The 26,428-nt window shown below is 41.2% G+C and overlaps 2 protein-coding genes across 3 annotated transcripts; one reads left to right on the forward strand and one right to left on the reverse strand.

Moving 5' to 3' along the window:
- Positions 1-410: 410 nt before the first annotated feature.
- On the reverse strand, positions 411-18,711 carry nuak1b (NUAK family, SNF1-like kinase, 1b). 2 transcript variants are annotated; one of them, XM_026311233.2, is made up of 8 exons: positions 17,404-17,476; positions 13,007-13,060; positions 12,578-12,698; positions 8,253-8,404; positions 7,041-7,106; positions 6,798-6,917; positions 5,390-5,522; positions 411-4,988 (listed from the first exon to the last, which is right to left on the reverse strand). In XM_026311233.2, the coding sequence occupies exons 3-8, from the start codon at positions 12,648-12,650 to the stop codon at positions 3,901-3,903; spliced, it is 1,632 nt and encodes a 543-aa protein (XP_026167018.1). In that variant the 5' UTR covers positions 12,651-12,698; positions 13,007-13,060; positions 17,404-17,476; the 3' UTR covers positions 411-3,900. The 2 variants fall into 2 exon arrangements, with proteins under 2 accessions (XP_026167018.1, XP_026167017.1); XM_026311232.2 differs by lacking the exon at positions 13,007-13,060 and having other exon boundaries at positions 17,404-18,711.
- Positions 18,712-24,127: 5,416 nt separating this feature from the next.
- On the forward strand, positions 24,128-26,227 carry LOC117152662 (RNA helicase Mov10l1-like). Its single transcript, XM_033325258.1, has 6 exons — positions 24,128-24,224; positions 24,349-24,536; positions 24,868-25,027; positions 25,243-25,355; positions 25,519-25,684; positions 26,103-26,227. The coding sequence occupies exons 1-6, from the start codon at positions 24,128-24,130 to the stop codon at positions 26,225-26,227; spliced, it is 849 nt and encodes a 282-aa protein (XP_033181149.1).
- Positions 26,228-26,428: the final 201 nt, after the last annotated feature.

Raw genomic sequence — 26,428 nt, forward strand, 5'->3', positions numbered from 1 at the left:
GTCTGAGTTTTTCCTCTGAGTGTGTTTGCTTATCCACCACTGGATCAAACCAGAAATAACTTGTGCAAGTGAAAAGCTGCATAATGTAACCTTCTACCTATTTTGAAACAATATTTAGAAGTCAAACTTGAACTCTGTAGGTCTGAATTTTGAAAATTCATGAATAAAGAAACTAGGTAGTAGTATATGAGGAAGAGTGTTGGCATATTAGTTTATCTTTTGTGGGGTAAGAATATTTGTAATGTAAATGTTATTTATTTATGTTGTATAGAATATTAACCTCTTTGATACAGAATTGTTCTTAAATTTATTGGAGATTTTTTTCCTGGCTGAATACAAGAGAATGTCACAATTATAGTTTTGTGTGACCTAAGCACACATTTAAGTAATCAATGACAACACAGAACATAAAAACATTTCAAGATCCATTTATTTGAGTTGATACAGTACTACAGAGGCATTTTGTTAAATAGAAAAATGTCCAAATTAGAGAATTAAGACATTTTACAGGATTTGATGAACTTTTATTTATTTGCTACTCCTAAAAATATCCACTTGGACAGGGCCTTAACCATGAGATGATACCACTCTATCTTAAATGAGCATACATTGTATTTTTGTGTGTGCACACACAGTCCAAAGAAGGCCAAAGCATGACCATGGAGCACTTTGACAACAAATGAAATGGCTTGATCACCAATAAATACAAGTATAAAAACACATTGATAATAATTTTCATTATTCAAGAAAAAAAAAAAAAAAAGGTCATAAAAGATACCAAAGGCACACAAAATTAATCCACCTTGGCAGTCCAGGATCACCAAAAGACACAAATGAAAAAAAAAAATAATAATAAAACAAAAACTGTGGCAATAGCCAACCATAGTAATGAGCCATAACGAACATAATACTTAAATAACATAATAATACTAATTTAATATTATTGTCATAACAATATCCAGTCAAGTTTTCCTATGATTAGACTTTCAACTAACTTACAGATATGCACCAGTTATTTCCAGTTTGGCAGAATTTAATTTCCATCATCAGATTCTTTCCATTGCTTTAGTTCCTTTTTTCTCCTGATGATTTGGAATTTTGGAATTTTTGGACCTTCCATGGTGGAAGTGGCAGAAAAAATACAAATTTCCCAAGGTCAGCTGTTGATATATTAGTACATATACTTACATTTTGCCATGTGAAGGTTGTTAAACCACTACTCTGACCCAGTGGAATATCAAAACGGGGAAAATGAGAATACACCAATTTAAGATCAAAAATGTCTCATTCTGGAGATAATTTTGGAATACTTCGAGGAAGGAAGTATTTTTCTGCCATAACATAAAGCAATATAAAGTTTCTTATATTTTGGAAAATCAAAAACAGAAGCATAATAAAACAAAATACTAACATAGTATAATTTTCTCACTGTAAATCCAGTTGACAATAAAATGCAATACAAAAGACAATAAAATGCAATGTAATACGCAACAGGTCTTTGATTTAAATCAATACCCAGGACTTTCCATCACACAAGCAAACCACTAAAAACATTCAGCATGTGATCTTTTCCTCTTGGTCATGCAATGCATGTTTTTGTCATCTGCATTATTTGTTATTTTGCATGATGTCTCCCATTTTTGGCTTCTGCTGAAAACCATCATAGAAATCTTTTTAGTGCCCCATGCGTCATTCAAAATATTTCAATGGACTTGCACTAAGGATCCGTACTGGTCTCCACCTCACTGTGTGTGCTTTCGCAAAAGAAAGAAACTGCAGTTGAAGTGTTGTAAGGCCATTCAGAACAAATGCTGCACAGTTGCCCTCAGGCCAACCTGCACAACAACCTCCCAGCAACTCAAATAAAGACGCAAAAAGAAAAATAAAGCAAATGTGAGGTAAAGCCAATGATTTCATTTACCGATAGGGACTCCCAAAAATCTCAACTCATTAGATCTTGACCTATCCAGTCTCCTAAATTATGTCAAAGCTTCATCACATCTTTGGTATGAAACAAAAACTTTCCCTCTACTCATTCTACTCACTTTCTTTACTTTCACTAGCCTACATTACTAATCCTTCGAAAAAAAAAAAAAAAAGACTAACCCCTTAACCTTTCCTGTGTTTTACAGAAAAGTCCACTCTAAGCTCCATGCATCACTCTTTCACACTCTTTTCTTCTCCCTCTAGCTATAAATCTCTACGCACTGCCACTCTCTTACTCACAAACGAAAACAATAGCTGGCTAATTGTGCTTGGTTGACATAATGGACTAGTATACACAGCTGGAGGGCTGAGCATGGACCGCAGATCCCACCTGTGCTGAGTTGGGCTGGGGCTGATAGAGATCTCTAGCACCAACACGTCTCCAGGCTTTGTCTGAGGAATTTGCTGTGTCATCAGCCAGCTAAAACAAACCACCTTACTTAGCTCTTTTGCAGAGCTCTGGGTAAAATATTAACTAGTCTGGCAATAAAAAGCACCTCACATGTCTTTGCTAAAATAAATAAATAAAAAACTGAATCTCTCACTAAACAGTCTGTTTTATCCGATAGCCTCGAAAATGCGAAGCAATCAAGGCTAAGAGAGCCAGGCACATTCCAGGACTGTGAGATAGTGTTTATGCCATCTCCCTTCACTAAATATCCTACTAGGTGAGTCCTACCAGACCTCTGGTGCTGCCAGCAAATCTGTATTCAAGAAAGCCACGTACACTGCTGACAAACCAACCTACTGGCTTAAACATTGACGAGGAAAACAGAGGCGGTCTTTCTGAGTAGCCTGTGGTTGCATATCTATGTGTGATTCTACTTGGGAGGAGGAGACAAGACTGTTTGATGTCAACTGTCTCGGGCTGACCTGTGAACCCCAAAACAAGTAAAGCTCGTCAGCTGTGTGCTGGAGGCCCTGGGTCTCTCCACATTCACAAACATCAAAAAAGCACAACTGGTGTCAGGTTGGCCTGGCTTTTCCCTCCACTTTAAGGAAATGACATACATAATTTGTATTATGAATCAAAAAAGGCACTTCCTACATATTCCCTAGTATTGTACACATATATAGGACATATGCTTTTATGAAGATAACTGCCTGCATGTTGTACATGCACAGACATAGTTATATGCTGAGTATATATATGTTTCTCATCACTAACATAATTATATATGTCAGTTCCACACAAAGAGTTGGACACAAGGAGCTTTGTACTCTTCCAGTAATAGCCAGCACCCACCAGTTTTGCACTTGAAACTAAAGGCTACAAAAATATTAATAAATAATCAGCAATGTCAGTTATTTTTTTGAACAAAACCCTGGTTTGTTTCTTTTTTTTAAGGAAGCCGAGATCACAAACGCGTGTGCTCTGTGTGAGTTTTAAGGTGCTTCTGTAAACTCAAACTCAAAAACGGTGGTGTACAACGAGAACCAACCAACTAGTTTCTGGTTGCTGCGTTTGTGATTCTAACTTGCCTTCTTGCTGAATATGTAAACATGTTGAACACAGCAAAGTCTATGAGCGGGCTAAGAAAGCAGACTGGGTGGCATTCTCTCATGCCATCTCCTTCTCTCTCCTGTTCACAAAACCTTAACCGATTTTCCACAGAAGTGCACATGTATGTATGCGTGCATAGACATATACCATTTCCATCAAGATATGAGCCCCAATTGAAAAGCCACAACTTCCCAAAAGGTGTATCCCAGTAACCTACTGGTCGTTAATGCCACACATTTACATCTTAGCACACACACACACACACACACACACACACACACACACACACGCGCGCGCGCGCGCACACACACACACACACACACACACACACACACACACACACACACACACACACACACAGAGAGTCATGTTTAATTCCCGCCATTTTTTCTCTTTCTGCCACCCGTCTGTTAGGTGAGGTTGCTGCTGATGTCCAGGGCTTGCTGGTACACCTGAGTCATGTCCTCCAGGTCCCCCAGCAAGGAGAAGCTGCCATTGTCCCCTGGGGAGCCTTTCGTTTTGGGGCCACGGCTGAACTTGTGTCCCTGAAGTGGAGGGGCTGCCTGGAAGCCCTTGAAGTTGGCAAGCTGCAGCAGGTTTTCAGCTGAGACACAGGCCCTGATATTTGGGCGGAGGTGGGTTGTGGAGGGATGCCACTCAGCCCCGCTGAGGGAGCTAGGTGATAGGGAAAGGACAGAAGTGTCCTCTCCAACTATGCTGGAGGGCCGACTTTGACTGCGGGACAGACCTGAGTCAGTTGAAGGTGGAGGCTCACCAAGAACTCCAGCCACTGCTGAGGGAGGCCCGCTGTAGGTGGAGTATTTTCCATTTCGCTTCAAGATGCCCTTTCTCCCCATAACTCTCTTGGGTGGAGAGGTGGCTAGCAGAGACATACTGGCACCCCCTAAAAGCTCAGAGGACTCACTGCGCTCTGGGGAGGAGTAATACCCTGATTCCCGTTGTTGGTTGTTCTTCAAGATGCCTTTCTTGGGCAGTGAGGGCAACATCTTAGCTGGTGAGCCTCCACCCAGTGTCGGCTCCTCTTCCTCTCGATCCGGACTTGAGGCCTCCTCTCCCCCTTCAGCTTGTTGAGGCAGCACTGCCTGGCCCAACTCCACTTCATCCAGACTGGGAGATTGCTGTTCCCCAGTAGCCCTGGTCTTCAGAATCCCCTTGGGTCTCTTCAGACCTGGCTTGTCCTCTGCTCCGCAGTGGATCTGTTCTGTCTCAACATTTTCTTTCTTAGACTTTTTGGGCCTCTGGCGCATCAGCTGAGGCATGGCTGCAGTTTTGGGTCCAGGACCACGTGGCTCAGTCCGGTTCTGCCAGTCGATGAAGCGGGCCAGCATGGGCGAGCCTCCATGGTCACGTTGGGTATCACAGTCACAGACACTGTTTTTCCAGCCCCAGTTTACCCACCAGTGATTGGCTATGTCCTCCACTGTTGCCCTGCGCTCAGGGTTCACCATCAGCATCCAGCGGATCAGTCCACGGGCATCTAGCAGGAAACAGACCATCAACAATTTGTAAGTCAATTTGTTCTGTCTTCTTGGTAACAATACAGTGTGTGCTATTACAGATTGTGAGTGTGAAACACCAAATGAATATATGTAAGAATATATGTAAAAATATGGTTTTCATAAGTTCCAATTAGTAGTAGCTTTGTAAAACAACTGCAGTTTTTATATGTCTGGACAAAAGGGGTCATGTAGAGTTTATGGACAGAACAAAAAATTGGAATCAAGGGTCAGTGATTCAGTTTCTGACAGCTAGTGTTGCTCACTGCAGTCCAGCTGGAACACACTATGGATCGGAAGTATAGTTCATGATATTGCTTCATATAATGCACTGAAATTAGGTGTATTTTTCTAACATGTCAAAACTGGGAAGCAGTAATACCTGAGGACTGAGTAGGCTCCTTGTACTCGCCGTTGCTAATCTGGCGAATGAGGTTCTTGTGGTCTCCTCCATCAAATGGCATGGTCCCATAAACCAGGGTATACAGCAGCACCCCCAGAGCCCAGCTGTCCACCTGATAAGAGCAAAAACCTTTTGATAAACTAGGTAATTGAGTCATACACAGAATGCCCATCTCAAGTGAGCAAATTATTGAAAAAGGAATAACACTACCTCCACCTGCCCTTCTGTTCTGTCTAGAAGGAACAAACACTTTCTCTGAAGAGTGAGGTGGGAATTGTTGTGCGTGGAAGGGTGTAGTGAGTCTAGCAGAGATGTCAAAGTCATAATATCCTGGCTCCTAAAGACCCACTGGATATTCACTAACATTCCATGTTTAGCAGATTATCTGTGTGTGTGTGTTTGTGTTTATGTGACAGTGTGACAGAGAAGGAAAAATGTTTGTGTGTGTTGACTGTGATTAGGGGAGGATGAGATGCATTGAGTAATGTGCTTGTGGTGGCAGTAGCTGAAGCTCTGAGACATAATCGGGGAAGAGGAAATCAGATAGGACCCATTAAGGAGCTGGTGTACTTCCTCTATATCCCTGGGCCCTCATCAAGTATGTTTAACTCTCCTGTTGCCATTGGTTCATTCCTGAGGGCGAGACAGGGCACGCACTATTGTTGTGTTCTATTTTCAGTGCCTGTGTTTGCTGTAATTTGTGGCCTCACCCCAACTAAGGTTCTATAATTTCGATTGCCATCGGACTGTTCTTGTTTTTAGCACTCTCGGGTAAATTATAGTGAATTACACTAAATTGAATGGTTGGACTTGAATAGCTAAAAGTGCAACTTCTTTTCCCTCCGCTGCTTTGTTTTGTGGTACTGATGCAATTTTAGAGACAACACCCTTGACCCCTGTCACAGACGTTGCTTTCAAGAGGTATTTTCACTTTTTCTTTCATCAAAACGATTTGACTTTGATGGTAAGTGCCATTTTGAGGCTGTGACATTCATTCTTATCCCATTAAGCTGAAGAGGAAGTGAGCAAAAACTATCCTCAGCTTTCTCACTTCAAAGGACCCAGACATTGTAGGAAAGATAGAACAGACAATACCTTAGATTGAACACTATGGAGCTGCGGAAGAGACCCCCTTTGAGTTGAGACTAATAGTAATCCTATCAAAGAACCAGCAAACACTGCCTAATCACCACTTAGTGTATGGTCTATGTGATGATAATTAATAGTGAGCTACTAATGAAGAAAGTTATATAAGGTAAGAGATGCAGGGGGTTCACACCAAATTTAACAGCTACGAAGGACAATAATGATGATGATGATTGGTACATAAAAGGAAATCGCATCATGGACTTAAGTTGCTGCCACTGTATGGTTCAGTGGGACTCACCTCTGGGCCACGGTATGGTCTCCCATTGACAATCTCTGGTGAAGCGTAGAGTGGGCTGCCACAGAACGTTTGCAGCAGCTTGTCCTTATGGAAGAGGTTGGACAGCCCAAAGTCGGCAATCTGTAGAAAACAGGGCTATGTGTGAATTTAACGCTAGCCATGTCATTCTTAATCCCAAAGTTCATAAAGGCACAATGTTACTGTTTGATGGGAAACGCATCACAAACCAAGTGGCACACTTACCTTAATATTACAGTTTTCATCCAGTAGCACATTTTCCAGTTTAAGATCCCTGTGCACCACTCCATTCTGGAAGACAATGAGAAAAAACAAAGTAGCGATTTATGTATCTGTCAATGCATAATTCTCTTCAAGAGATGGATCCAAGTAATGAACAGTCCATTGCATTGATGATTTACTCTGGCAGATCTAGCTTGTGGCTCTCGGGGGAAATCAAGGCGGCCTGTTGGTCTAGTACTCTTTAATTGGTCTTGTCCCCTTTGGGGTATTTGTGCTGACATCTGCTGTGATTTTCTTTTTTAAATTGACTCACATGTGTCACATAAACACGAGCCTATAATTACCACACTATATGAATGATGTTCTCACAACATCTTCGGATTTAAAAACAACTATGCTGTTAATGCCTGGTTTAAAAAAAAAACTGGGAAATAACATGTGGTATGCAGTCAGACTGAACCCCACTCAGATGTGGAGAAGTGACTTCACCTGTCACTCCCCCCCAAGGGTTGCGCTCCATATGGCATCTCCCATTGGTTAGTGCCTGGCAGGAGGCTCATGTTCACATGAAGCTTATTGGTGGACACAAAGAAGAAATGGTTGCCTGCTTGTTGTGTCAGTGACTCACACCACCCCACCCAGTGGGAGGTTGTGCATGGTAGTGATGATTCATCATTCATGGCTGTCTGGGACTCTCCTATCTATGAAGCCTGACATCATCTTTATCTCCAGCTGGGAAGACAATGCACAAGATGAGAGTCCATCCAAACAAGCCCCCAGGACCTTGGGTTTTAATGGGAATTAGTGATGGGTGGACCAGGGGCTGACATGGGTGTGACTGGAGCTAAATCTTTGGGGAAAAGCTTTGGGGGTATCATGGGACATCCATCAGTGTGTCAACAGATGAGGCCAGAATTAATGCAGTGCCTGTTTGATGCATTGTAATCGAAGTGTAAGCCTGAATTAAACTGGCCTGTGTTCCATCTTCACTCAGAAACAGATGACTCCCTAACCCTAGCGTGCCAAGAAAAGCATACTGCATAGAGCATGTAGATTAACTGGTTATAAGGCTGACTAGAGATGCATGGTTAATGTTACAATACGCCTGGAAAACATTGGATGAGTGTGAGACAGGCAAAGAGAGGTTTACGGTGATGATCAGAAAATGAATGTGCAGGTTTTCCTCCGTATATTGCATGGTATGGGTTTTCTCACCTTGTGGCAGTGGTGCACGGCAGAGACTATCTGTCTGAAGAAGTGTCGCGTCTCTCGCTCACTCAGGCGCCGCCGCTCACTGATGTAGTCATACAGCTCACCCTTGCTGGCATACTCCATCACGATGACAATCTTGTCTTTGTTCTCAAACACTGAGAAATTATAAGAAAACAATTGGAGTCCATTAATTTCTACTTAAAATACATCTACATTTAAAAAGAGTTGGGAGGACAATTTAGAAAATCCTGGTACATTCTGTCATGGTAAAATATAAAATGGTCATTGTTATGTAAAATGCATAGTACACCATTTCACCCCCTTTAGTTTTGGAGCCGGAATCCAAATTCCAGAGGAGCACATTACATCTCTACATTTGTCCCTGGGTTACATCACTCAAACTCCACCTCAAGTGTCTGGCTCCTTCACTGCACTGCAGGGAGGGGCTGTTAACTCAATCAAGCCCACTCCTCAGAGAACAGAATCACAGCTGTAAAAAACAGCAAATTCAGGATCCAGACTGAGTAGGCAAAAAGTTAGCATTGCAGACAGAGGTTCCAGTAAGTGTCAAGTCAAGCCCTTGACACAACAACTTTGCACTGTGTCACCATATTTCACAACACACTCCCAGATTCCTCACCACCATACTGAGCATCCCTCTGATTGTAAATTATTGTAACATTTATGGTGGCAACATGGTGAAACTTCCCCTTCTTGCAGCAAAATGAAGCTCATTATTGCTCACCAGAAATGACACGCTACTCATTAGTAATTCATGACTCAACTAAGGTAATACCATCCTGTTTTTATTTTTTTGTTTATTTGATTGTTCTTTACTCATTACTTTACTCTTTAAAGTAGAGATGCTCACTAGTACTCTAGTAATCATTATTACTTTACTATTATACTGTACTCCCAAAGTACCAAATGATTCCAATTTTTTTTTTTTTACAGTATTGCTTCAGTCAAAATGATGATGTGTCGCACATCCGGTGACTGGAGAAGGGCAATGCTATTACAGTTGTATTACTGTCATGCATTACTATCCAACTGGAACTCAGCAACCATATGATTCTGTGTTAGTATTTAGCCTTCTGGTGTATAATTTCAACTTGGCAACATCCTTCTCTTCCAAGGCCTTGGCATGAAGGGAATGAAAGTGGTTAGGCAGAGAGAATTAAGTAAAGAGAAAAAAGACCACAGGAATACTGAGGAGATGACAACAACATAGTCAACCATGTTGCTCTGTATTGTGTTGGTATATTTTCTCACACAGCAGGGTCACCGGGGCTGTGGGCCTTTGCATTCTGCACCCTTGATGGAGTTCCTTCATTGTTTGTCACATTAGGCACCTCAAGCCAAAGTTTTTTTAAAGATATAATCCTCTACAAAAACACACAGTTGCTGAGTGATGGTAATGCTCCCTGATTGTGGTTACTCTGAAAGTAACAAATGAGATGTAAGCCAAGCACCCGGGAGGGCAATGCCAATTTAGCCGTCTGACTGGTGGACAGAATGGTGACCTGGGGTGACATTCGCAGTCATCCATGGTGGGGTTGAGCTTTAAGAGCTAGTTCTCAGCTTGCACTCCCTTTTTACCTTTGACCCCTGGTGTTTAAATAATTACCTGGCTTACATAACTTGGCTTTGTTACAGCCCACTGGGTCCACCAGCTACACTACAGCCTCACTGTCACTCACTGGGCTTTGTTCACAGGTCAGGCCCACATATCTCACTAATTAGCACCTATTGTCCTACTGCCAGCACTGATGACAGATGAAGCATGTGCAAGAAGCAGAATATTATTATAAATTGTAATACAAAGGAGTGGTGAAATAATGCTGACTATAGTGATATATATATATAACTGTGTACCTCTTGGGTTTCAAATATTTTAAATTTGTTATTTTAACCCACAGTTGGTCTTATTTACTAGACTTAGCTACTATCTACCTTTAAAGATTTAAAGATATATGAAAACAAGAATTGTGGCTGCTCATTCACAACAAGGTGAATGGTTTTAAGTCTTTTATCATTTTTTATGTCCTCCTCATTTACCTTTTTGTTCCTAAAGGAACAGTTGGACATTTTGGGGGAATATATTTAATGTAATTGCTTCCTCGACCAAGGTTAGATGGGAAGATTGATAACCCTCTCATATCTATTTGGTAAATGTAAAGCTACAGTAACCAGTGAGTTAGCTTAGCCCAGGTTAAAGTCTGGAAACAGGGGAACCTAGGGTCTGTCCCACAGGCAACAGATTCTGTCTTCCAGCTCCCATCTTGACATGCTATATAATTTTGGTTAATCCAGACTAAAATTGTAGAAACAAAAAACAAGTTTTTTTATTATAGACAGTTATGTGTTAGATTCCAGACAGATAGTTAAGCCAACCAACTGATGGCATCATATTGACTGTGATGTGAGAGATGTATCCATCTTTTCATCTAAATGTTTTCATCTAACTCTCAAAAAAAAACTACTCAAACTACTCCTTGAATTTCGACAAAGAGACGGACAGACAGACAGACAGACAGACAGACAGACAGACAGACGGATAGACGGATAGACGGATAGACGGATGGACGGATGGACGGATGGATGGATGGATGGATAGATACTTTATGGATCCTGAAGGAAATTCCATTCCATTTGTGTCAACCTTGCCAGGCGTCGTTCTATTAAAGGATGTATCACTACTTGAACAGTGATACTAAGACTGTTAAGATAGTTACACCTGAGGAGTGAAGATCTGCTTTTAAATGCCACAAACATGATGAGACCAAAATGTGAGGGAGTGGTAAAAATCAATTGTCATACACACATCTGCTTCAGCTTTGCTTCACACAAGGCAGTTATCAGGGGTTGCTGAGGAGGGTGTTGTCGGATACACAAATCAGGGGGGCTCTATATATCTCTAAAGCAAGGCTGGATGGAGGCCAGGCCACAACAGTTAGTGCTGGGTTTGAGGAGAAATGCCAAAGAACGAGAGCAATGGGTCTGGTTGAGTTTGGAGTAGGCTGCTTATAAAGAAGGCAGCACACAGAAACACCAGACAGGCTCCTTGGAGTTTATAAAACTGGGTGTTCTATTAATCATTCTCCTACAAAACACATAAACCCGACTGCACTTCTGCCCTCCAGCTGACTATTGGCATCTTCCCATGACAAATAGAACTGTTTGTTGCATACACACATTGTAACTTCGAAACTTAACAATGGACAGTGAGTAAACCAGTTTGGTCAGTGGCACACAACCTGTTGCCATTGTGATGGAGAAGCTATCCTGCAAACAGGATAAAACTGAAAACTGAAATTGTTTCGCTGAAATAAGCATACAAATAGTCAAGTCACAAATCATATGAAACCATCTAAATTGCCTAACAAACTAACTGCCTTGTGACTGCAACTGCCTGCAAACAGGCCCAGACTACAATATAAGAGATGATTAATTGCAAGCAATATGTTGAAAGAATTCAATGGGAATTGTTCAACCTTTATACTCACCATTAATACTAATCTATGTTTTCTCCCAGTAAGGTTAAGGTCATTCAAAAAGGCTCACATCAAAAAACTCGGTCCCAAAAGTAAATATATGTGTCTAAGCCTCACTTGAAGGCTTTGATATTTAGACAGTTGTTTCCTGGGGTAGATGTATGTTGACACTGCTCCAGGGAAGGCTTAAGGCCTTGCTTCCCTCTGCATAGCACTGGACCATAGTCAGATTTGGTGCAGTAAGGTGAGTAAGGTCAATCCAGTGTCCCCCTAGCTATACATACACACACAGAGACACACACCCACCTACACACACACACACACATACTAGAACTTGTGCATACACACATATGTGAAAACCCGCACATATGCACAAATACAGGCTGGTTCCCAGCTGCAGTTGTGTCTAAGTATCAGCAGATGTCTGGCCCTGAGATCAAGACTGGAGAAGACAAGGGATGAGACCTCTTGGATGTGGGAGAGGCAATCCCTTAGAATACCACCGCTCTTATGCACATAAACTTTCAATACTCACGTGCACACACACACACACATGCACACACACACATTCAAAGAGAGCCAGACTGTTACTGCCCCAGAAGGCCAGACAGAGCAGAGAAGATAAATAACATCCCAGAGCTGTACTCCAGGTCTTATTATGACATCTGCATGTCATAACATGACAATCCTGCAACTTGGCCACAACTGCTGAATAAACTGAGGAAGGGGTGAATTTTGGACATGTGTGTTTTTGTTTATGCATGCTCAAGTCAAATTAATTCATCTGATTTGTTGTCTGTCACACAGAGCGACAGACATGCAACAGAACCTCACCTTCATATATAGAGATGATGTGTGGGTGGCGGAGGGATGACATGATCTCAATCTCTCGGCGGATGTGAACCATATCCTGCTCATCCTTGATTTTCTCCTTCCGAATTGACTTGATAGCCACCTGGAAACAGAAGAAAACACTTAAATATAGATAGCTTGTATGTAACAAGTATGTATGTAAGTATGTTAATTTAATCGAAAAAGGGAAATTACAGATGAAAACTGTAAAATAATAGTAAAGGACAGAATGTTTATGTCACGTTCATTATCTTATCAATTAATTTTGAAATGTTCAGGACTCTTCCAGAGTACATACTGCACACCATGTGATGTTTGTTTGTTAGTAAAATCATGTGAGCCAATTCAGCATGTAGCCTATTGCTTCATCTATTTCCATTTCTGTGTACTTCATCAGTCTCACTTACCTACCCTCTCAGGGGTCCTATAGGGCCAGTATAGCAACCTCTGACATCATCACCAAGCCTTGTTAAGCAAACAAATGTGTCATCTTAGTCTCACACTGTACAATTTTGTCAGCCTCCTTTCAGTACAAAGCGAAATTAAGGTGTTATCTGAGAAAAACAGCCTGACACATCGGGGCTTGCTTTGTCCAGGGCACAGGTTATAGTCATCCAGGTATTACTCAATGTTTGGGCTAGATCTAACCCCCACCCTCTCTCTGACAGAGAGGTTATAAGACAGAATCTTATGGTGAAACATGGGGATCTCCATAGTAACTATATAACAGCAGATATTGATAGAAAACAAGACTGTTAATGCTAATGTCAGCAGACTAACATGTTTATAATAACAATGTTGATGTTTAGCAGTTCTATTGTTTTTCCATATTTATTATCTTGTTTTAGTATGTTAGCATGCAAATATTTGCTAACTGCCCCTAAACTCAAAGAACAGCTGACGCTTGTAAAGTTTTGGCCATAAAACTAAGCATCGGACAAAACTAATATTTAGACCTGATGATGGTGCTAGACCAAAGGTTGAGGGCTCAGCAAAATTACTGCATTTCATCTAGCAGATTGTATTATATTTTAGACCACTAGAGCAAAAGACATTCTTAAAGGCAATGAGCATCACAAAAAACAGGTGAATAAGGTGTTTATACTTGAAAGGCAATGAAGCCTAGAGGTCAGAGTACACCAATATAAATCAGATGTTACTATTGACCTACACTTCCATGGTTGCACTGTGAAAAAGTCCTTGAGAAGACACAAAATTACTACCCAGTCTTATTTTTAGTCATTCTGATTAAGAACAGTTAATGTCCTACTTTTGAAACAGCCTGAAAAACTGGCCTGCTGGGAGTTTTATGGAGGAATCGGGACAATGAGCTAAGACCAGGGAAGTGATTCAGACTAGTTGCTTTTTCTACCATAGAAGATTCAACAACTACACTTGATTTGGCAATTTTCACTGTCATAGCAATGCCACTGGGGTAAGATTCAACCGCAACTGGATGCGTTCAAACCTCTAGCCTATGCACTATTTAAATAAGAGGTTAGCAGTCTTTTACAAATAAACCAATTGAGAGTACACAGTCTAGCACATGTCACAATAATTGTAGCCTAAACATTCTGGACTGAATCCTGGGTTTCCTTTGATCAGGTCTGCATAGAGTCTGTTTCCTCTGAATTCTGTTAGTTTAAACTTTTGTCTTCTCATAGCTAAGCTGCAGTTTTCTGAGGAACCAGCTTTATTCCATGCAGCAGAAACCACAAGCAGTAGCGAGTGCCAAGCTAATTACCGTGTACATCAATAAAAATAACCCCAAACCGGAACAAACCGTTCCCTTCCAGAGCATGCCTTGATTACACAGAATTTAAAGAAATGATACCATAATAAACAAGCCAGAGTCCAGGGGGTCCACATGCTGTGTCTATAATTGCTAAAAGTTGTTTGTGCCATAACACTGTTTTCCTTTACCTCATCAGAATCATCAACATTTTATCACTGATCCCCAAAATGTGAGTAACATTTTGACTTCATTGTTTAACAGTGAGGTAGACTATGAGTCATCCTGTATTTAATGTAAGAATTAATTCAGGAATTCATTCATTTAGGCAACAATTGAGAAATGACCTACAGAGGATACAAACAAAGGAAAGTAAAAAGTCTCTGTATGGCTGCTTCCTAAAAGCAAAATTGCATTTTATCTTATAGGACAGTAATCAATCTTTAAGAGCCATGATCTTAGTTTTACACTGTATGTTAACTCACTGACTGAGCCAGCTCTCCCACATTGGGTTTGAGACAAAGCCAGGTATCTCTGGTGTATGTCCTCATGTTCCCTCGCCCCGACCCCGATAGAGATCATTAAACAGGACTGCAGATCAGCCACTTGCCAGCTGGCCAGGTTGGCTGAAACAGCTACGCTTGTCTTTAAGTGGATCCCTATTACTGTCACTCACAGTAAACAGGCACTAGACTGCTACCCACGTTGGCCTGTGCCAGGTATGGATCCAGCTTTGTCTGGGCCCCCACCTGGTTCACAGCACAGCTTGTTTGAAGTGAAAGTCCGTGTTTTGCTTCACTGAAGCCTGACATCTTTCCAAACTTTCTCAGGCTATTAAAATAGATGAAGTTTTCATCACATGCTCACCCATCCCTGTGTTTTCTAAAGGCTACGCTCATCTGTTGTGTTGGCTATGTGTGAGTCAGAGTTAGGGGTAGAAAGAGAGAGAGAGTGTGAGTGGGAGGAAGAGGCCTGTCACATTTCCAGAGAACTATTTTCTCAAACACAGAATCATAATACCTCATCAACAGCACCACATATAGCTCAGGAATTTCTGTGTTTTCCCCTCTTGTGGACCTCCCCACTGAAACCATTGTTGGGGAATGATGTAATCTGGTGCTTGAAGCTCATATTAATATGATTCTATAAGCACTACAACTGGTGGTGTCTTTGTACTAACAGCCCACCCCATTCAGTCTGTGATGGAACTCCCATACAGGATATTAACCTTCCCCTCCAATCTCACATCCTGCTGTGGATGGTCTTTCATGTGTCACTCCGCATTTTAGGCCGAGCTGTCACCATAACCTTTTCACTCTAGATGCCATATAATACATTAAGACACACACAGACTTCTCCTTGCTCTCTCAAGAGCATACAAACATGAAACACATCTTCTGGTGGAATGCACAAGCACACAAGCTTGTGCATGTGTCACCACTACGATCAGCAACATTTCTTATAATTTAGGGTTTCCACAGAGCTGGCAGCCAGTTAAACATTTGCCATTTAAGATTAAAGCAGATAGTCAATCAATTCCACTTTTGCTGAGGGAGTGAAATTGCCAACATCGAATCAATCTTGCTCAAGTGCCTTCAATTTATTCCACACATGTGCACAGACACAGTCACACACAAAACTTCCTTAGTCTATGTCCTCACTGAGCCTTTTCTCTCCTTATTTGGTTTGTGGAATGAACCAGGAAAAGGTAGTACTGGGAGTTGAGTCAAGGTGATTGTGTAACAGTCTCATCACACTGCTGTGTCTGCCTTATGGGCACAAGGGACTTCTGCTGGGTCAGAGGTCAAGTAAACTCTAGCTACGCAGTGCCAGATACACGTGGCTCATGAAGTAGTCGGCAGTCATGCTCTGCTGGCACTCTGTGTAGACATGCTGCTTCTCCAAGGACTTCCCTGAGATATACAAACTCCCACATGAATCACAGCAATGCAAGGAAGTCCTATATTTTACTGACCTGCTATTTTAAGTTTGTACTGCAGATAGCAGGAGAATGAGGCGACTGAGTGTTCACCTACAAAGTAGTTTTTTTTCTGTCTATATTTTGGATATTTGGTTGGGAAGTGATCTTTACAGTACCAACAAATATAGACTTATGTTTCCTTCAAAAAAAGCCTTTAGTGTATCATTTATAACCAACAACATGAGCCAACTGGAGCTATCTGTGATTAAGACACTTTGAACTTTCCAGCAATTATTCAGTACATTGTGCAACTTTACAGTGCTAATGAAAGTAAGATACTTCACATTAGAGTTGCTGCTATGGCAATAATAAATAGCAAAACATACTGAAGAAAGGACAAGGTTCCAAGTGGGACAGGTCAAGAGAGAGTAAGCCCCGTTGGAGGGCTATGATCCTCCTATCAAACATGCATTGCCGGATGCTCAACTACCAGGGGCGTTGTTGACCTATACTAAGTTTCCCCCTGGCGTTCTCAGCACATGGAAAGTTCTTCATGTCCTGCCAGAATGGGCAGTGGGGTCAGATTTTGCCATAGGCTGAATCATTTGCAGGTCTGCAAGGACATAGCAGATGGTGGCTTTACTAGGGCAAAGTCAGCCAGTAACTTTTTCTGTCATAAAAAAACAAAGTGATGGACCCATGCAAACACACTAACACCCACACAGTACAAATACGAACAGAAACAGAAACAAAAGGGCGGGTTGTTTGTGAAAAACACTTAAAATGCTGGACAAAAAACATGTGAGTGGACTTTTGTAGGGTAATATCTTTGAGGGACAGTTGTTTTTCTTGTTGCTCATCTGGGTCACTGAAGTCACACTAGACAGCCAGTGGCTGGATTTGCACTCCAGCATCCGGTCGTGAGGCCCTGCATGGGACAAGCGTGTGCAGCCACAACTCCCTGTCCCTGTGGTGCGTTCTGAGCATGGGGGGAATTCCCAGGGGGCAGAAGACAGTCAGTCGCTCAGACGACAACAAAGCGCTCTTTCTTAGATCAGTGTTTGGTGATAATTGCTACTAAAAACTTATGCATGTATAAGGAGTGTCAGGACCCATGGAAAGCATCATGACATACATGTGCCTTAAATGTCTCACCTCTCTGCCCGAGTGCCGCTCGATGGCTTTCTTGACTTTGCCATAGGTGCCTCTTCCCAGCGTCTCCAGCAGCTCGTAGCGGTGTTTCAGGTTATGTTTGTGGTGATGTTTTTTTACGCCCGAGTTTCTCCGTCCATCACTGCTTGCTTCTGGTGAGGTGCCGGCAGGTAGGTTCGGAGCTGGAGCTGAAGGGGAGAGGTCACCCCCCGCCGGTTTGCCCGCTAAGGTTTGGCCTTTCTGCGTCTCGGGACGGGTGGTTGCCCCCCGATGGGGCGATAAATAAGCGGTTTCCATCTCACTACGGAAGTGTTCAAGCAACCTTCCAACTGTTAAATATTTCAAACTACCTACTAAAAACAAATTGATAATACTTATAGGCCTAATAATAGTAATAATAAATAAATAAATTACAAAGAATACCGGGTAGCCTAATAGTCATATTATAACATGCGGAAACATACATTTCCAGATTGTCTTGTTTGATCAACTGGCTTTGATCAAAGGGAACAGGGATTTCTCCTCCTACCCATCCATGATATTATCGGCAATATAATCAATCTACTCACGGATTACGCACAAAAGGTCTAAAAGCACATTATCGGTCTACAATAACCTGATACATAGTCCTATCATTAGATAAAATTAATTCTAGTGCCAATATTGTAATAAAACATGTATTCAGATCTCGACAGCAGGCTGCATGCCTGAAGCTGAATACACTTTCGTTTTAAAGACGATATACTGGCTATAATATATGTGCAAAGTCTATCCCAATAAAAGAAAAATGTCTAAGTTATTGGGCTGATCTCCTCACTCCTCAAATAACTGGCATGATCTATCTCTGGTTAATTCTGGCTCGTTCACGTTATCTTTCATCCTAAACGCTGCCAACACTGACTCACATCTAAAAGGCGAGAAAGCTGCGACGAAACCGGCGTTTTGGATGAAGATGACCCTCATTTTGTCCACGGCCCAGGTATTGGTCCTCATTCATCTGGACTCTGTTTATTGTGCGTCTGCATGCTCCGTGTCGTGGTCGGCGGTGGTAGAGGTGCGTGGTGATCGGACACTATCTCAAGCTGAGATGTTTTGGATATTGCCATGATCGTTTTGCTGCTCCCCTTCTTCTTCTCCTTCTTTTTCGTGCGTCCTTCTTGATTCTCTTCTTTCTCTCTATCCTCAACGTGAGAGGCTGTGAATTAGGAATGCAAGAGGATCTGAGACCGAAGGCGGAGTTTAGGCAGACCTCCTCCTTCCCCGTCTTCTCTCTTCCTTTCTCCCTTTGTGCTCTTTTCCCCTCTCACATCTCTGATATGACTGCTGCTGGTCAGGGGCGTAGCCAGCACATCATGCGCGCAGGACGACCCCCGCCCCCACCAACTACCCTCATTGTCATCCATCTTTGTCAAAAATGTCCACCTATTCATAACTATAACTATAAATATAATACAGATCCACATATTTATTTACTCATCACAATTAGACCCCTTCATCTCCAATAATCACCACCTCTTTTCAGTTCCATCTGTTCCCATTTGTATGTTTGGCACCTAAACTCCAAGTAAGACATCAATAAAGGAATAGTTGGACATTTTAGGGAAATAGGTTCTTCTTCAGTTTCTCGTCAAGGTAAGAAGATAGATACTACTCTAATTTCTGTCTAGTGAAAATTATGCTACAGCCCTTAGCTTAGCATAAACTAAAGACAGGAAACAGTTAGCCTGGTACTGGACAAACTAAATCAACCCACCAGCATCTCCGAAACATTTTAATACATTATATATTGTTTGTTTAATCTGTACAAATTTAATGTGTAAATCATTGTGAGGTGGGCAGAAAACAAGAGGATAGCAAGAGGGAAATAATATATTCCAAAATATCTATCTATTAGCTCTTCAGTTCATTACAGGTGATGGATAGATGTTAACTTTACTGACAGACTTGCCTGCTCAATATTTATCCACAGACATAGTCCTATAGCTAAAGGTAAGAATATGAGCACACCTGTATATAATTTATGATGAATCACCACACCCTCACCTTCTAAATATCTGACTCATAAACATTTATTCCCATTGAATACTGGGTATATTAGTTTGGAACAAGTGCTCCACACAAACACTGGGAAAAACCTTCTAAATAGGCCATTATTAATACAAATAAACTCATAAACTACTGCATGTCCAAAAAGATTCTATTACCGAATTATCAAATAAATCAGATGAGCTGTACAACATTGGTGGATGTACAGTATTTGCTCTCAGACTGTCCTATTTGAGAATACAGGATTTGGCAACTATCATGATAACACTAATTGTAGGCACTTTTACAGCATACTGATATTCAGAAAAAAACCCCTGCTTCCTCTCTCAACAGCAGTTGAGTTTAATGGTTACCTGCAGTTTTGTCAGTTTCAAACAACAGAAAATCAAAGCACTTTAAAACAAAAGGATGAGGTATGTCAAACTGTACATGTAAAGTCTGTGACAGGCATTTTAGCTATTGCATAGTACAATGTTGTGCATTTGTTGTATTACAATGAATAACAGACAAGGAAAAAATATTGGCTCTGTTTGCTGTTGATGTGTTCCTACACCTCCCCTGTGTTTTACATGCATTCATCATGCCAAATGAATTCATGGTTGCATCTGGTTTCCATATTGTAAAACAATGGAGATGAAGCACAGAGGATATTATGTAATTAATCCAATTTTTTCATGTGGGGTGCACTATACACTATGGGAATTGGTCTCAAAGGAAACAGTGATGCATCTAAAACCAATTTATTTTCTGTATATATTTTCTAAGGATATATTGTGTGTTTGTGTTTCTTACATTGATCTTGCAGTACTTTCAAGCATTATATATTTTAAAGTGTACTGAAAGACACTAAATAAGAATAATATATTTTAGTTTTAAGACTGAAGTACTAGTGTAATTTGACAATAAATGTAATGTTCAAAGAAATAAGGTTTCAAATTGTAGGGAATTTTGTCAAAAAACAACATTTGAACAACAGTTTGAACAGATCTACTGTACATCATGTTTAATTTTGTATGACTTCAAATATGTCTGAAGACATGTTTTTGTTTTTATTCTTATTGTGGGTAATGTGCGCAGAGAGCCCCCTCTTTTTTAAACGTATATACATGCACTGTGAGGAGGTAACCTGCTATGGCCACACTTCTGTCTAACAATCAGGTTTGTAAGATTAATCTTGACTTTACTGATATGGTTGTGTATTTTGGCTGCTAATTACAAAGGGGAAGTCAAACACTATCTGATTAACCAGGGAATCTGTTTCTGTATGGTCCCCACAATATTTGGCATAATTTCTGAGCATTTGTGGCATTTGTTGTCATTAAACAAGGTAAGTACAGTGTCCACTTATAGCAGCACAGACTCTGAGGCTCTGAGATTAGTATCTGATCTGATTCCTCCCTTGGCCTCATTTGCCCTCTGTAGTAAAGACTGTAGATGTCCTGTGTAGAAAGAGTGACACCCTGTGTTGAAAGTAGGATCATGCCAACACCAGCACCTGTAGGATGGTTTAAATGTTTCATACCTAAACCCCTGATGTTACTGTGCCATCACAGTCTCCCGAAGACACACCAATATAAACCAACTACATCAAAATGCTTTTAGGGAATGGTTGTAAATCACTATAACAGCTCTGCCAAAGATACTATTTTTGCATTTTCAAAAACATCCACATATTTAACATTTCACATTATGAAATTTACAGTAAAATATGATATTGTAACAAATTATATGAATTTGATTTATTAGGCTAGAGTAAGTAACTTAATCATTCTCTTATGCTAATAGAGACTATATATATGTATATGTTCACTTCATAAACTACAACTTGTCCAGAACTCTGCTGCCCGAATCATCACCAGAACTCCATTCTCACATCATATTACCCCTGTCCTTAAACAACTTCACTGGCTCCCTGTGTCCTTCCGTATAAACTATAAAATCCTCCTCCTCACCTACAAAGCCCTCCACTCTATTGCCCCACCATACATCACTGATCTACTTCATATCTATTCTCCGCCTCGTACTCTCCGCTCCTCCAGTTCCACTCTCCTCTGCACCCCTACAGTGCGCCTGGCCACCATGGGCGCTAGATCCTTCAGCCACACTGCGCCCCGCCTTTGGAACATTCTCCCTCATCGCATCCGGTCGTCTCCGGACTTATCAACTTTTAAATCATCACTCAAAACGTATCTGTTCCGTATAGCGTTTTCCACCTAACTCTCTTAACTTCCCAAAGCAGCCCGTGATGTTCTACCACCCTCTGCCTATTTCATATTGTCTCATATTGTTTCATATTTGTTGTTCTGTCATCTGGGTTTTTGTGTTTCAATTTGCTTTTGCTGTACATCGCCCACTTCCTGGATGCTCTGCACTTTTGCCTTTACATTCTGGCCCTCTGTTTATGCATTGTTGTTATTGTTGTTTTAATGCACTCTATGTATTTCATGCTGTATGCTTCCTTTTTCTCTCTGTAAGGTGACCTTGAGAGTTTGAAAGGCGCCATGAAATAAAATTTATTATTATTATTATTATTATTATTATATATAAAAAAAAAAAAAAAAAAAAAAATCCCCGTCTCACCCCTATGGGTGGTGTGTCTTCCTCAATCTCGGGTCTTCTACCAGAGGCCTGGGAGTTTGAGGGTTCTTCGCAGTATCTTAGCTGTTCCTAGCACTGCGCTCTTCTGGACTGAGATCTCTGATGTTGTTCCTGGGATCTGTTGGAGCCACTCTCCCAGTTTGGGGGTCACAGCCCCGAGGGTGCCGATTACCACGGGGACCACTGTTGCCGTCACCTTCCACATCTTTTCTAGCTCTTCTTTAAGCCCTTGGTATTTCTCCAGCTTCTCATGTTCCTTCTTTCTGATGTTGCTGTCACTTGGGATCGCTACATCTACCACTACGGCTTTCTTCTGTTGTTTGTCCACCACTACTATGTCCGGTTGGTTAGCCATCACCTGTTTGTCGGTCTGTATCTGGAAGTCCCACAGGATCTTAGCTCGGTCATTCTCCCTCACCTTTGGAGGTGTGTCCCATTTTGACCTTGGGACCTCCGGCCCATACTCGGCACAGATGTTCCTGTACACTATGCCGGCCACTTGGTTATGGCGTTCCATGTACGCTCTGCCTGCTAGCATCTTACAACCTGCTGTTATGTGCTGGTTTGTCTCAGGGGCATCTTTGCACAGCCTGCACCTGGGGTCCTGCCTGGTGTGGTAGATCCCGGCCTCTATCGATCTTGTGCTCAGGGCCTGCTCTTGTGCTGCTACGATCAGTGCCTCTGTGCTGTCTTTCAGTCCAGCTTTTTCCAGCCACCGGTAGGACTTTTCGATATCAGCCACTTCTTGTATCTGTCGGTGGTACATGCCGTGTAGGGGTTTGTCCTGCCATGATGGTTCTCGCTCTTCGTCCTCTGCATTGGGCTTCTGTTGCCTGAGATATTCATTAAGTATTCCATCGCTTGGGGCCATCTTCCTGATGTACTCATGGATCTTGGCCGTTTCATCTTGGATGGTGGCTCTGACGCTCACCAGTCCCCGGCCTCCTTCCTTCATCTTAGCGTACAGTCTCAGGATGCTGGATTTGGGGTGAAGTCCTCCATGCATTGTGAGGAGCTTCCTTGTCTTGACATCAGTGGCTTCTATGTCCTCTTTTGGCCAGCTTATTATGCCAGCGGGGTATCTGATGAACGGCAGGGCGTAGGTGTTGATGGCTTGGACCTTGTTCTTCCCATTTAGCTGACTTCTTAGGACTTGCCTTACTCTCTCTCTCTCTCTCTCTATATATATAGGCTATTTGTTGTAATTATGTAGGCTATTTTTTATTAATTGTTTATTTCCAAAATTATATATAAGAGTATTTTAAGGCAGACATTTTAGAGAACAAGTTTATACTAGTTTACAAGTTTATCTACTTTTCTTCTTTTTTTACTTATTGGCAATCATACAATATGTATGCACTTAAAGAAACTACTAGGTTTGTGCAGAGGCAAAGCCAAACAGAAGAAATATTAGTGTTACAAAAGATTAAATTACAAAAAATTTTTAAACGGAAATTTACATTTTTAACGTAAATGAGCAGCGGCTCAGGCGGCATCTGGAGCTATATCTCTATTTATAACCCTGGTCAGGTGTTGTCGCGCACGTAAGTGTACGTGAAGTGGCGTTCGCGGCGTGGCACAGTGAGGAAGTGTCGGGCCCAACTCGTAAACTGCAGTAATTATTTTGTGTTGATGATACCGGTAATTTGAAATTATCACCATTTAGACTTTGCGTTTGGTGGTGACTTATAGCAAAGGCTACTTTTAGCTCACATTAGCTCTGAATACGGAAATAGTTTAGCATATTCAGCTAACGCTAATAACTCTGAATAAGAAATAGGTTAGCATATTTTGTGTAGCTAACGCGTTTTGTTGACTAGCTAATGTTATGTTAACTAGTATTACAATAATTAACGAACTTAATTGTTTCGAAAATATTTTTTAAATAAACGCCATTTTTGTTCCTTGAGGTGTTAAGTCATCACGGTAACATAAGCTAAACATAAAAAAAAAAAACATCAGCATCAATAACCCATATAAATAAAGTTGGTCTAATGACGTTAGGTGGATATGGTTTGTTAAAAACTCTCCATCTTGTTTTTTATGTATAGCTATACCTTAGTAGGCTCTCATTTTGCAAACAATGTTTGCTGCTGTGCGGTGTGTAGTGTCCAAGTTGATTTCCACGTTGTGGAGGAAAGTAGATGTGGATGGAGAAGACGTTTTCTCCGGTGCAGCAGGTAACGTTAAATGCAGCATTCTTCCACGGCACCGTGTGGCACACTATAATAGCAACACACTAACAATTAGCTTCAACACATTTGATGGCGTGTGGTTTTTGGTCCATGTTTTGTTGCTGCTCAGGCATGGAGGTCATTCGACACTTGCAGGGCAGTGTGGTAACCCAGCTATGCCTTGATTATGGCATGATAGACCATGCAGTCTACTTCACTAGTGGAGAGGTGTTGGGCGGGACACCACTAAAAGAAGGAGACATCGTGAACTGCACTGCAGTTCGAGATGGTGCTCACGGGGGATGGAAAGCTTTAAGGGTGAGGAACCTGTTTCTCTGCTGCATGAATTTGCAAACAGCATACAGTTATATTTATCGTGCATCATGTAGAATTTGATATTTGAGTGGGGTAACGTTAAACATAGGCATGCAAACTAATACACATTCACTCTATAAAATGTTAAAATTCAAAGGTTGGCATAACTTACCACTTTTACCTGTCTTGTTAGCTAAATAAATGTTGACTCTAGTGGGAGTTGACTCTGCCCAATTTAACATCTTGCCCCCCCCACCAATGTACATTGTTCAGTTTGAAGAAGACATTTATGGTTGGATTTGTCAGACGTACACCATTTAATCCTGTCATTTAGGTCGCGAAGAGTGCAGACACTTGGGAGGATGGTGGAAGAACTTCCCTTGAAAGTGATGCTATGCAGCTGCGGCCTCTAATTGGCAGAGTCACATCATTTGATGGGGATAGCGGTTATATAAATGGCACCACATTCTTTTCTCGCTACAGTCTTTGGGAAGGTACAGCTACTCACTATATTTCACATGCTAGAACCACATGATCCTTTGCGTAAACTTCCTCTTTTGCCTACACTGAATGGTTCTTCAGTCTGAGTGATCTAACAGCGACCTACAGTAAACTTTTATGGTTGTGGTCTGATTTGCTCTCACATTATACAAACTCACAGCCACCCCAACATTAAGCCAATCAATTGTTTGTATTTATTTCCTATTAGGTTATCAGCCAATGAAAGGAGACTTGGTCCAGGTAAAGTATTTTATCAATCCCACCAGATGGACCACCCAGGCTCATTCTGTGGCCCCTTTACGCTATTGCCGCCTTGACAAGGTAATTGAATTTAGTCTTTTGTTACTACAATTTTAAAAGAAAATTCAATTCTGATAAAGCTGCAATGCTTTAAAGCTAATGTATGTCTATCTACTGCAATTGAGCTTGAATTAATGAATTTATTCATCCCTTTCTCCCCCTCTAAATGATCCCTTGTCTGCAGGTGTGTGTGACCAGCATGCATGGTAATACAGGAGTGGTACAGGACAGTGTATTCTTTAACCTTGACTCTCTGCTACTGCCTGACCACTACAAGCCTTTGCCAGGCCATCTGGTCAACTTGGTAATGGTGGAGAGTGATCAGTTATTATTTTGTTGGAGGGCCCTGTGTATGGCACCCTGTCTTCAGAGGTATTAATCACATTGTTTGAATTTGTTCTATATCCTTATAGGGCTACATCCTATAATGTTATTATTGATTAATCTGCAATTTTTGGGGTTAGTTGTTTGATATATGAAATGTAAAAAAAAAAAAAAAAAAAAAAATTCTGTCAGTTTTCAAATGGTATTTGGTCCACTATGATAAATGAGACAGAAAAGCAGGAAATACTGCTATTTGCAGTGTTGAAATGAAAATGTTTTGTCACTATTTCTGCTTGATAATGACTGAAATGACTCCCTCTGAACATGTTTATCATAGTTTAAATTCAGTAGTGTTTTTGATATTTTTTGTGTTGAATCATACTGATCAACAATTTATTGGCTTATTTGGTTATTCTTGTTGCAGTGTTAGGTTTTCTCCTGCAGTTCTCCCTGAGAACGAACTCCAGAGCATTTTGGAAAACAAAGGAGGGCTGGAAGTAACAGACTATGGCCAGTTTGGGGATCTGATGCTGGGGGAGAGACAAGAGCTGGTGATCTGGATACAGTGAGTGACCAAATCTGAGTGTAAAACTAAGTTAAAGCACTAATCAAACCAAAGGTCTAAAAAGATTGTCCAAAAGATTTCATTTATCTGTGAAATCTTTAGAATTCTTGGTGCCATAGGTCTTTTGATTAAAAATTTCTGATGTCAGAGTGAAAATGAAAGAACAATGGAATATAATATCTTTATCTTTCTCCTATAAAAGAAA

This window comes from Mastacembelus armatus, chromosome 6, assembly GCF_900324485.2.
Source record: "Mastacembelus armatus chromosome 6, fMasArm1.2, whole genome shotgun sequence".
In the NCBI taxonomy this organism is placed as follows: domain Eukaryota; kingdom Metazoa; phylum Chordata; class Actinopteri; order Synbranchiformes; family Mastacembelidae; genus Mastacembelus; species Mastacembelus armatus.